General features: G+C 37.6%; 1 protein-coding gene across 1 annotated transcript in view; it reads right to left on the bottom strand.

Annotated features, from left to right (window-relative positions):
• Positions 1 to 11: 11 nt before the first annotated feature.
• The window catches only part of eva1aa (eva-1 homolog A, regulator of programmed cell death a), a 48,189-nt gene continuing 34,226 nt past the window's right edge, over positions 12 to 13,974 (bottom strand). The window contains exons 6-8 of the mRNA XM_084091875.1: positions 8,220 to 8,360; positions 4,499 to 4,648; positions 12 to 3,268 (exon numbers count right to left, since the gene is read on the bottom strand). Of these exons, the coding sequence (XP_083948001.1) occupies positions 2,892 to 3,268; positions 4,499 to 4,648; positions 8,220 to 8,360 (668 nt within the window). The 3' untranslated portion in view covers positions 12 to 2,891. The remainder of the gene's footprint in view (positions 3,269 to 4,498; positions 4,649 to 8,219; positions 8,361 to 13,974) is intronic.

The raw sequence follows: 13,974 nt of genomic DNA on the forward strand, positions 1-13,974 counted from the left end.
TCACCAACAGGTGGCGCTATAAGTTCAGTTTATTCAATGCAGTTTATTTAAAGCTCCATAACAATCAAAACAAAACCTTGCACAGGTCCTGCTCTGTACATGAGCTGATATTCCTATAAAAGCCATGCTGAAATATTACTGGAAAATAAAACAACAGCAGTAAACAAAGTGATGGTGATGGTGTACAACGCAAACATCCTGCCGTACAAGATTTAAGAGCGCAGGTGCAAACAAACAATCCACATGCATACAAATGTTGAGTCACTTCATGGTTTGGCTTGGTTTGAGTGCCAAGAGAATAAAAACCTTAAATATTTCTTATAAAATGAACGCTGTGTGGGCATGGGCTCCTAAAAATCAAGGTTTCAGCGAGAGGACGGCAACTACAGGCTTCACCATTTACTAGACTTGTATCAGCTTTGTCAGAATCAATCTATTAAAATTGGTCATATTTTTTTAATAATAGTTAGAGATCCCTAATTTTAGGTATTGCTGAAAATGTGCTATTTTTCTTTTCTTTTCTTTATGAGTCATTCTTCAATATCATCTTTAATATTTATTTTTATACTTTTTTTCTTTCTTTTCTTGACCACATTTTCTTTTGACTTTTTCTGTGGGGCCTTAATCACTTTTGATATAATATTCAATTTCTGAGCATATTAATAACCCTTCTGGTGCTCTTCAGGTATTTTTGACCGAAAAATGTTACGTTTTTTTTTTTTTCATCGGAAAAGTACGAAACTTGGTAAAGGTTTTGGCACTTGCTATGTGAACACACACACAAAAAATCATCAACATGATCGAAAAGGTTCAATGGTCCTGAAAAAAAAAAAAAAAAAGTCACACTTGTATAGTTCGCAATAATAAATGAGCGAATTTCTTCTAGTGGAAGCGTTTGGTACTGCACCCAAACAAAATCTTACTGAAAGCTAATGTTTTTGAGATATCAACCTCAAATTTGAAACACAGCTTGTTTAGATTTATGGCTTTGATTTTCTCGCAGTTTTAGAGTAAACATCTGTTGGAAAATATATAATTCATATAAAAATTTAAAATACTATTTTTGTGCATTTTTTATAACAATAACTGTAAAATTCTATAACTTTAAGTTCACTTTTTAAACTTTTTTCCAAACTTAAGTCTGTGCTCCAAAGCATTCAAGATTTACGACAAGTGAATAAATGGATTATAACTACTGCATGAATATAATTTAGTACCATAAAATACAATACAAAATATGAAATAAAAAAATGTAGTGTATATTCATTTCATTAAAATGAAAAAAGAAAAATCGGTAATTTTTGACCACCATGCGAAGAGCACCAGAGGGTTAAATAAAATGTTGCCTAATTTACATATGTTAAATATTTCAAAGTCACAATGCAATACATTTTGAGTAAAGGAAAGGTAAATGGTAGTCTATCCACCTGTAGTACTTTTTAACAAAACCTTTATTTTTAAGAACATAAAGTAAGTTATTTATGGTTTAGTATCATCAGAATGAATTCTGAGCCCTCATGTCATGTAACAGAAACTGAAACGCATTAACCACAGTCGTAACACACAGAAAGCGTTGAATAAAGTCATTGAGTGATTAACTGTGTTTTGTGTTGAAGGCCCGACGCTGATGTGCATCACGTTCCTATAAGAACCTCTTTGAGGCTACGGTTGCATCTATGCGGGAACATCTGAATGTCTCTCGTCCCCTTTAAGAACAGAAGATTATACACAGAACACTTGGATTGCATCCCTGAGCAATCAGTATAAAAATAATTCATCCAAAAAAATAGTGGTATCAAAAACTTTTTAAATATAAAATAATTTCTTAATGTATATATGGACACTTAAGTCACCCTTAAAAATTTACAAATGTCATTGCATTTGATAGTAAAATATCAAACCAAGAATGGCAGCATTAGCAGACTTTAAGCAAAACATAAAAAATATGATAGATTATTTAATTATCTAGTGATAACGATGAAATATGGGTAACACTTTAAAATAAGGTCTCATGCATTGACTAAAATTAACTAATAATGTGCAATACATGTGTTACAGTATTTATTAAAAAAACTGTTCATTGTTAGTTCATATTAGCTCCATAAATAATATTAACAGATTTGAAAGATTTTTTTCTCATTAAATTAAATACAATTTTCATTAAATTATTTTAATGATGTATAAGTAAATGCCAAAATTAACATAAACTGAGATTAATAAATGCTTTAAAATATATTTCACTGTTAGTTCATGTTAACAAATGGAACCTTTTTTTAAAGTGTTACCGAAAAATGCATTGTGACGCTTGAAAAGTGAAGCTCTAGCATCATTTGTTTGCAAATGCAGCCTGGTTTGTTATATTTCTTTGCTAATGCAATGACATTCAGATATTTGTAAGTGTCCAAATACGTTTTAGTCCAACAGTATGTGTGTGTTTTGTCAGATCAAACTGTAAGGCACTTAATTTGCTGACGCCTCTCCGTACAGAAGGCGGTCCTCACTGTTTGACAGGCAGAGTGAAGGACCAATCACAGTGCTTAGAGCTTATCACACCTCTCAGAGCTGCCTACAGACTCAACTCAACTACATCTCCCATGAGCCTTAGCTTCAGCTGCACTAAAAATTGGAATTCAGCGGAACGACACGTCCAACTTGGGTAAATTCACAACTGCGAGATGTTGGACATCAAGTAGGAACATTTCCACATCCGACTGGTGGGAACGCAGCATTTGACCTTTCACCTCTGCATAGCGAAGGTTACGGATAAATCACGCCGCAACCAAGAGCCTATTTCCACTGCAAAGGAAATGTGCAGTTTAATGCCACACGTGGAAATCGCTTTAGCGTTCAGGAAACTCCTGGTAGTAGCTTCACATCTGGATGTGTCCGATCTAATAGTAGCGATTCAGGCTACGCGTTCCCGGGACGTCGGGCTGTCCGTTCATCCAGATTTCCCGTATGATCCGCTCTCTCTCCTCCAGCCGCTGCGCTCGCTCCAGCTCCTCCGCCGATGTGAAGATGTTGGTGTTGAGCGTGCGCTCGAAGCGCCGGTGCCGGCGGGCCGACAGGTCTGAGCTCGAGTCCCAGTCGGAATCAGAGTCGCTGCTGTCGCTGACAGAGTCCGCGGGTCGTGGACGCTTCTTAGCGACGCTGTGATGACGTTTACAGTCCGTACGGCAGGAAATCTGAACCACCAGCGCGAAGAGTGTGAGGAACAGACCCGCACACACACCGCACATGAAAAACAGCGCACATCCCTCCCGGTGCTCTGTGATGGAGAGAGAGAAAACACTTTAAGACAACATGGAAGCAAAATGGAACCATTTAATTTCTTAAAGGGATAGTTCACTCAAATTTGTTTAATTCTGTCATCATTTGCTCACTCTCATGTTGTTCCAAACCTGTGTGAGTTTCTTTCTTCTGTTGAAAAAAAAAAAGATATTTTGAAGAATGTTGGTAATCAAACAGCTGATTATAGACCTTTGATTATAGAAACGAGGGCGCCGCCATCTTTAGAATATTGTCTGTTAACTTCCGTTTTTTGCGGTCGCTCTGTATATTTCTATGGCATTCCTGTCCAGGAGTAATTAGCTTTTGAAGTGGATTTACTTAATGTAAAGTTAACGAAAGTTATCATGAGGATTGTAATGTTTAAAGCAGATGACTTAAATGTCAGTTGACCGGGAAGATTTTAAAACGTTCATTAATAAACACGCAGAATCGCTGTGAAAATACAGACCGGAAGTCAAAAGACAACGAGCGCAGCGCTGAAAAGGGGCGGGGCTACATAAGGTCTATACTTCCATAGTAGGAAAAAAATACTTTGGAAGTCAATGGCTACCGTCAACTGTCTGGTTACCAACATTCTTTAAAATATTTTCTTTTGTGTTCAACAGATGAAAGAAACTCATACACGTTTGATTCAACAAAATTATGAAGCAGCACAACTGTTTTCAGCATTGATAATAATCAGAAATGTTTCTTGAGCATCAAATCATCATATTAGAATGATTTCTGAAGGATCATGTGACACTGAAGACTGGAGTAATGATGCTGAAAATACAGCTTTGATCACAGGAATAAATTACATTTTACAATATATTCAAACAGAAAACAGTTATTTTAAATTATAATAATATTTCACAATATTACTGTTTAACTGTATTTTTGACCAAATAAATGCAGTCTTGGTGAGCAGAAGAGACGTCTTTCAAAAGCAATAAAAAATCTTACCGACCCAAAACTTTGTCCATCACAAATACTTAGTAAAATTGGAATAGTTGTGGGTTACTAAGCGAGTTGTATATGATTTTAAATGATCTTTGTTAAAAAACAAAACAAAAAAAAACTGATTTTTACATGACATGCAAGTACACATTTGTATGTCCTTAAGACCGAGATCCTGCTGACTACTCAATAATGAATATATATTTTTGATTTTATCTATAGAGTAGTCGAGTGTTTGCATTCAGAGATCCACCTCAGATGTGTGTTGTACCTGTGATGTAGGTGTAGGCTGTCAGCATGCTGCTGATGAGAGACATGTCTGGTCTGATCACGGTGGAGACGGTTGGGTTCGGATCGCTTTCTCCAGACGGATCCGGCTCTTCTGAAGGAGGACCAGAACTCCAGCCTCGCGTCGACCTCCCTGTCATCAAATGCACACGATCATCACCCGCATCATCATGAGATCGTTACAAAACAGAAAGTTTATATTTCTATGGTTGGTTAAAAAGCCCCCAAGCGCTTATGTCTGAGAATAAACAAAAGAATAAGTTGGATTTACATCAATAATTCATCAAAATGTTCTCATCGTGTGTGTGCGCATATGTGGTGTTAATGGAAGAGTTCACTCGAAAAATTAAAATGCGGTCATCATCTACACAACCATCATTTTGTGGTATGAACATTATGAATTTTTCCAACTTTCAACAAAAGTAGATGATTTGCACAATGTTTCTCTTGGATGCAATTCATTGACTATATTCCTAAGTCTAAATATCAAAGACATCAAATGCCATTGGTTCTCGTGATCTGATTGAGGCCAACCCTGATGCATCATGCAACATGTACTGTCATACCATATTTCAATATATATGCATGCATGACTTTAGAAGAATACAGTGCACAAGTGTTATGAACTTAATTTATGGTGCCTTTTCTGTAATTTTTGGAGTATGACCTAAAATCATCTGCTGTAAATATTAACAGAAAACATTCAGGTAACATGATTCAGGATATTGGTTTCTGTATAACATCTGCTGTGTCCGAGATTCTTACACAGTCAGAACAATGAGATGACAGTGATTACCGTAGTCTATCACTTTTTTATATTCATTTTTTTGGGTCAAAAATGCTAAATTTAGAAAATCTCTACCATCTCTTGTTTTCAAAAGTCAATTTAAAATGCTAAGAAAAGTGTTTACTTTTTACTTTTAAATACTTAAAGGTATAGTTCATCCTAAAATGAAATATATGCGATCATTTACTCACCTTCACTCAATAAATCTTACAAAAAGGGGGTTTTCACAGCAATGGCATAGAAGAACCATTCTGGGTTCCTCAAAGAACTTCTCAGTTCTTAAAATAACAACGTCTTCTTAGTTTGAAGAACATTTGAAAATTCTAAAGAACCTTTTTCTGATATAAAGAACCTTTTGTGGAATGGAAAGGTTCCATGGATGTCAAAGGTTCTTTATGGAACCACCGATGCCAATAAAGAACCTTTATTTTTAACAGTGTTGGTGTTGTTGTAATGTAGTATGGCCTTCTTTCTATTTCAGACCACAAAAGGAGAATTTTTTTTTGCAATAGTCCATATAATGGCAGTGAATAGCAACCAGCATCAAGCTTTTTACAAAAAGTTTGTTTTTACAAGAATTTAATGTTTTATTTAACAAAAATTCTGGGGAAAAAATGACTACGTTTTCATTTTTTTTTTTTGTGAACTATTAATACATTAACTACGGAAGCCCTGAAACACAACGTAAAAAAAAAAAAAAAGATTAAAGTCGAAATATTTTGAGATTAAAGTCGAAACATGTAAAGAAATGCACTTGTGAAGTCGAACTGCCTCGGACATGGATCTACACAAAATAGTAGCTTTTTACTTTTATCTGGGCTTTCAACAAAAAGAAAATTCGACAGGTGCCAATCTACCAACATGCATTATCATGGCGTTGCCTATAGACGAGCACACAGACTCCGCCGGATAGGTTCACACTCTGGTCTAAACTTTATGTGGCAGTGTTTTTAACATGTTTTCGTGCTCGTCTATAATAGGCAACACTATCTGGGTCGAGAACACTTAAGAGTAACCGCACTGTTTCCCTCTTCACCGTAAATACGTTCTGGATACATTTTAAGTGCACCATTCTGTATCCAATCATTTGGCCGGATCCCGTGATTTCCTCAAATATAATAACCACTGGTGGTGGTTGAGGAGAGATTCCCTGAAATGATTGTAAAGCACTTTTAAGTGTAGGCCTGCAGTAAACATATGAAAGCGCTATATAAATGCCTCATTGATGCATTCATTCATTCATAAAGCTGGATATCTTGATCCAGTCTGAAAAGTCTATTCCGGCGCAGTATATTTTATAACGTCCTATAGCCTAATGCCATGTTGGTAGACCTGTAGGTTTTCCTTTTGTTGAAAGCCAAGATAAAAGTAAAAAGCTATTATTTTGTGTAGATCCAGCTTACACACACACACACACACACACACGCATGAATGCCTGTGCGGCAATGTGAAATAACGGCAAACACACACGCAACTTCTACGGAAGACTTTAATCTTGAAATATTTCGACTTTATTCTCGAAATATTTCGACTTTAATCTCGAAATGCTAGAATTTTTTTAATTTTTTTTACAGATTTTTTACTTTACGTTGCGGTTCAGGGCTTCCGTATTAACAGAGTGTCTTGACCTAAAAGAATGTTCGCTTTTTGCTCGCAGGTTTCTCTATAGAGCTCCCCCTACAGCTTCGGAATAGATATTTGACAACACTGTCGTCAAAACTCGTTGGCGACTCTCCCTCCTCCCATCTTCTCCCTCTGGTCATGCGCATTTGTTTTCAAAGAAACCGGCGAACGCACGGAGCCATGTCCACTGAGGTATGTACATGTATGATACACAGAAGGTTGGCATATAAATGTATGTGTGCAGTGCCGTAAAGCAATTTGTTACATCGCGAGACCTGATATCATGCGATACTCCCGCAGGCCCAAAGTTGCAAGGGTGTGTTTTCCGCTCACAGGCGCTAGGGGAAGCAAGACGACCACCATTAAACCCGGAAAAAGTCATATAACCATTCCAATGACTCAGAAGCTGTTCAATTAAGGTAAATTAATCTAAAAACTGCATAGTTGCCCTTTAAAGGTGCTCTAAGCGATGTTGGGTGACGTCACTTCTTGTTGACTTTCGAAGTATTGTCAAACAAAACGGAGGCTAGCTCGACCCTCCCTCCTCCTCATCCCGTTCCCTCCCCCTCCCTTCCGTGCTTTTCCGATGTTAATTCGGGACTTTGCGCGTTCCTTCTCCTTTTTCCCTCTTCTTTGCTATTTGTTCATCGGAACGTCGTCTCTTTGGTCGTGTGTCGGCCATATGAAAATTCAAGAGAATATAATTCTAACGTTAGTCGTTGTTGTTGTCCAGCACATCTCTCCTCTAGCTAACTTCCCTCTTCATGCTTCTCTCTCCTCCACTCCCCACACCCCCCTTCATGTGCACGCGCACTAACCCCCCAACCCCCACCCCCAAATCATTCTTGTTAGTTATTGGCTGGAACACTGTTTGTTATGTTTCGTGGTCCAGGCTGGGCCAGTTTGTTTTTGTTGCCGTTTGTGGAGCCTGGGCTGTCTACAGAGACCGCGTTTTATTACAGTGTGTTCAGGGGACAGGCAGCTAGCAGATAGTGAGGAGATGTTTGCTGTATGTGACGACAAATGTTTTGGCCTAAAAAACGCGTGACATCGCTTAGAGCACCTTTAAATTTGTTTTTACAGTCTCCGCTCACAGGAAATGCATTGTGGGTGTTTTAGCTTTAGTCCAATTCTTTTCAACAGTCAAAAACACGGCTGTAGCTACAGCAACTATCAGCATCTGTACACAGAGAGTGTGTGTGGTTTCAGATCGCCCTTAAGCTGATTCCAATCAGAACTTCTGCTGAGGTTGTGTGTGTTTGTTTAGGTTCAGTGATTAAGGTTTGTGTCTCACCTGGCGCAGAGTTCGAGGTCAGAGACGGGGTCCCGTCAGGAGGGGCGCTGTCTCCCACCACGTTGGGGTCATGAGGCACTGATGGGGGAGATGGGAACGATGGATGCCTGGAAACCGACTCCTGCACGAGTTTCTTTGGGACTACAGAGAAAAACATAATTCAATAATTCACCAAAAAACATATTTTTACTCATAAATCACCTTTCTACCACCTTACACACACACTAACAATGCATTAGAGATACCATTCCCTCCGCTGCAATCACGAGTCCGTCCAACATACACACAGTAAAACAAGACTGTCTTTGTGTAGGGAAACAAATGGAAAGTATAGGGGCAATCATCAGGGTCTAAAACTGGAAGAGTGGACAAAATGACCACAAATTGGCTAATTTGAAGGATAAGATCCCATAGATACTGGGGATACTGGGGAAAATAAACTTCCTGAAATCACAGTTGTGTAGTAAGGATTTGTTTAGTGACTCTATCACTGGAATTTGATTACATTTGGCACGTGTTCTCAGACTGAGTTTTGTGATGTTTTACGCTCATAAAACGTTGTTATGGGTCATATCAAATGTACTGGTTCATATCTGACAACTGATCTGACAAAACAAATTAGATAATTAGATAACTTTTTGTTAGGAGTTAATCTAAAAACAGGACCAATTGAGTGAATATTGGCCTAGATAGAGCTTTAAAAAAATATAATTGTTTTGAAAATAATTGTGCTGCTTTATATTTTTGTGGAAACTGATCCATTGATGAATAGGTAACATTATAAATGTATTTACTGTAACTTTTGTTTAAGTAGTCTTTGTTTGAACGGTAATGTACAGTACTATAGTATATACTATATTATATCACTTACATTATTATATATAACATAACATATTATAACATATATATAATATATAACATATTATTATACATAACTATAAAATTTAATAATTTAATGGACATAATATTAATGAAATAACATAACAAAACTGCTGCTTACACCCCTAAACGGGCTGCCAATGGCCCTGCAACAGTCAGGCAAAGAGGTCTGGTTTGTGCACACACACACACACAGACACAGTTCCAGTAACACACAGCATTTATTTTAAACCCTCTCTGAATAAACATGGCACCAAATTTAGCGAAACAGGTTTCAGTTAAACTCTAGAGAGTCCGGAAACAGCCTGAGGACTCTCTCTCTCTCCAGTGCCAGTTACTGATGATGACTGAGTTATTCTTCACGCACGCACACACACACACACACACTTTCTCCGAGGGAGGTCAAACTAAAGGACTGACACAATAATCACTCTCTCTTTCTCTCTCTCTCTCTCTGTGTGTGAGATTGTAATGCCCCTGGAGCAATTACAGTCCACTCACTGATTGGGGGTAATTTGAGGCACATGTGAGCTTATGTGTGTGTGTGTGTGTGTGTGTGTGTGTGTGTGTGTGTGTGTGTGTGTGTGTGTGTGTGTGTGTTTAAAGAAAAAATAAATCACAAATTAAATCCTCAAATATAAATCTAGTGTTCAGAAGAAATCTCAAAATGTCTCAGATTTGCCAAGACTCAACCAGTTTTCAAAAATATGTCTTATACAATTCCAAGACCAAAGACCAAATGGGGTTATGCATCAGTTGTATAGCTCTATACTGTATGTCAGCCAATTTGAGTCTATTTTTATTTCTCCAAAATAATTTTAAAGACACGTGAGACAAAGGTCTCTTTGCCTTTCTTGGAAAGGACCGTATAGAGGATAGACAGGAAAGCACAGGGTGGAGAGAGGGGATCAGGATTGGCAAAGGTCCTCGAGCCGGGACTCAAACGCGGGTCTCTATATGTCAGAGCGCTGTCCACGAGGCTTTCGGCTCCAACACTAAGATTGTTCTTAACAGAGATCTTGAAAAAGTCTTGAAAAGTCTCTGAGCTATAGGAGCTATCAAAACAACAGCATCTTAACCAGTACAACACACACTGTAAAAAATATTGTTGGTTTAACTTAAAAAAGTAAGTTACCTGGTTGCCTTAAAATTTTGAGTTCATTGAAATTACAAATTTGAGTTAATACAATGAAGGAGATTGGTTTAATACATAGAAATTCAAAATATTATGTTATCTGAATCACATTAATTATCTAAGTTGACAAAATATAAAAAGTTTTGATAACAAATCATGAAAATAATTTTTTACAATGCAGCAACACTGACTCAACCAATGGCGTGAGTTTGGGGGCGGGGCTATCGGTTTACCCAACCAATGGAAGACAAGGGGAGTCTGAAAACAGTCACTGTTTTTGCAATTCTGTTTGGAGACGAGTACAGAAAACACACACTTTTTGTTTAAACACAAAGGGAAAAAAGAGAGAAAAGAGAACAGTGAACGAATCAACATGGAAATATTCCTGTCATCAGAGTCAAACTAAACCATTCCAGACCTCAAAATGTGTGTGTGTGTGTGTGTGTGTGTTTTCTCTGGCATAGTACAACTCTATTATGTGCCGTATGCTGATTTGTGCAGGAAACAGACACACTTAACTCACTGAAGTGTGGCATTCTGGGACAACTGGAGTCCTTGCTGCTCAAACAGATATCTACTAATAACTACAGCAATCTGTCTGTGTGTGTGTAAGACATCAATGAACAGAGCACCAGCCAAACCGCATACAACACACACATCCTGAAACACACACTCTTTTAAACCACGGAAAGTGCCATTGAGATTCAGTATCAGTGTGCAAACAAAGCACAAAAAAGAATTAAAGTTCATAGAGGAGAGATTCTGTGCGTGACTTATTTGTTTTTCCTTATTTCCACCCAGAACATCCCAGCAACGGCATAGAAACATGTTTTTCACGTGCAAACACCAATCATGGAAAAATGATTCAACACATGGAAAATTTCTTTACAAAATATAAAAATGCTAAATGCATGTATATGAGCAGTATGATAGTATGATTTATAAGCTGTTTTCCTCATGGGGACCAAAAAATATCCTCAACAAGGGAAAAACTATTTTCTGGTATTACATTTAGTCCCAACAACACAGGGAATAGCTGAACCACCCACCCACACACACACACACACACACACTTGACCTTTAGAACCCAGTGGCATTTTCATGGCAGGCGCTGATGAGTGAATGATGATGACCCGTGTGTGTGTGTGTGTGTGTGTGTGTGTGAGAGAGAGTGTTTAGAGAAACACTGTTTGCTTCACTCTTTCATTAGAGCAGGTGTAGGAGGGGATATTGCGCAGAGATGTGTTTGTTATTGGGCAGAGTTGTGTTTGTTGTTGTGTAATAGTGTTTAGTTTCAGTCAGCGTAATCTTTAATTGTGATGTTTAGGCTCTTGCACAATATCAAACTCCCTGTGTATGAATAAACATTCCTGATCCTCTCCTTCAAGCTGAAGTGTGTAAAAATGGCATTGCAAAAATAATGAACACCCAGAAGTATATTTTCTGTTATATCTTTGTCATGACAATGTTGGTATGTTTGGTCTTGGCAGAATAGATCTGCTGCTATGGGACTCGCTACTGCCAATACATTCACAGACATTGCTGTGAGACAGACATGCTAACATGTAACATACACACCCCGTAGCAGCAGATCTACACAGGTGGAGCTGGGGGAGGTGGAGGGTTTCTGAAAGTGCACTGCACTCCTACAGCAAATGCTGAAAAAGTATTTGAAGGAGTTAGTTCACCAAAAGATGAAAATTCTGTCATCATTTACTTCCAAACCAGTATGAATTGCTTTATTCTGCTGAACACAAAATAATATATTTTGAAGAATATGGGTTAACCAAACAGCTGATTGACTTCCATATTATGGAAAATAAATACTATTGAAGTCAATGGGGTCCATAAACTGTTTTTGGGTGAACTGTCCCTTTAAGGGCCTATCAGCCAGCGCCATCTAGAGTTTCATGACAGAACTTTGTATATAATGTACATCAATTCATCACTTCACTGGAACAAACATGGTGAAAAGGCATTCTTATTGAGTTTGATTCATTTCAGGATTGGTTAATAAGTAGTTGCTCAGGTATAAAGTACATCAAAGTGACTGTTACAATACAAGTATCAGTTTAAAAGACATTAAAAATGGCAAAACCAGATTTGTTTCACTTTAAAAATCATAACACAACAATTTACTATTAAATTTAGGGTTTAGAGTTATTTTAATGCTTCAATGTCAAGTGGACTTCCACAGATACTCCCTTCTCAGTGTCCCAGAGAGCATTGAAAACCTTTGTGTGTCGTGTGTGTGTGTATATAAAGAAGAAAAGAGACAGCTGTTATCATTGCAGAGCTAATATTAGATCCTCACATAAAAACTCTCGGCTCTTTCGAAGTCTTTCAGATGCAATGCAAAGACAGAGAGAGACTACGATGAAAAGTCAAGATGAAAGTCATGAAAGTTCAGTGTTTGTTGCATTTAAATGTGTGTTTTGTCCTCCTATAGTTACTGAACATCAACACACAAGTAATTGTTTAACATCAAAGCACTCGAGAGAAACACTTTTTCAATGATGCCTCAGTGGAAAAGGTAAAAACACCAGCAGGTTTTATGAGCCTTTAAAATAACCAGACACTAACGTTACGCGTTCAGACTCAGGTTTCACTGTACTGACCCACAGTTTGCTTTACCCGCACGCCGTCCAGCAGGAATGCATTCTGGGAATTGCCAAAATTCCAGCCTGATCCCTCTCACAGAACTGGTTCTCTATTCTGTATGAGACAATTGTGGAAAACTATGTTTGAGGACATGCACACATAATCTCTCTCTTTCTCTCTCTCTTTCACACACACACACACACACACACACACACACACACACACACACACACACACACACACACACACACACACACACACACACACACACCTAAATGTACACATACAGACTCTACTCAAGCAAACTAAAAGCTGTTGGGGCTTCAAGATCAGCATAAAGATGTGAAGGACATTATGATGTTGCGACATAGACGTCAACGTGGTCGACAAAAACAACAACTCACTCCCTCCCAATCTCGTTCCCAAAGTAAACACATGTACACGCATGCAAGTTTCTTCGGGCACTTTTAGATTTCAATGTTTTTCCTGTTAAATGAATGTCAGATTAAACCTGTCCTATCTATAAAATGTGGCCTTTATTAACTACCTGTGCTATTTTTCATGTTTTTCATGTATAAAATCAACACATCTCATATTATGTGCTATTTTATGTATACAAACATCGAACATCTCAAATTTACTCTCAAATGTCTCAGTGAAATGAAATGATTTAGGCTCATTTTACTTTTACTTTAGATTTTCAAAGCCTGTCTTCTTGTCGCAGACCAACTGTAAAATATGGAAATGCATAATTTTTAAAGCTTGGAAAATCTAAACAAGGAAAATGAACAAACAGTTTCATTTCAGTGAGAAGCTTGAGATGAAATATGAGATATTATGTAATTTGAGAATACTCAAATGTAAGCAAAATGTTATTAATTGAGATGGGTTGGAAATTACATTAAATGGCAGAAAATGGCCTGTGACACACATATAAACACTATTGGATTATATTAATTTAATATACAAGGTCTAAAAACATCCTTTAAAAGAGTTTAATGTCTACAAGTGCACGGGGCCAAAAGTGCCCAGAGATGAAGAAACACAGACACACACACACACACACACACACACACATATTCATAAATGACAGATCAGTGAAACATCCAAAGAATGTTTTTCTACACACTATGAGAGAGA

Source organism: Abramis brama, assembly GCF_963993115.1.
Source record: "Abramis brama genome assembly, chromosome: 18".
In the NCBI taxonomy this organism is placed as follows: Eukaryota; Metazoa; Chordata; class Actinopteri; order Cypriniformes; family Leuciscidae; genus Abramis; species Abramis brama.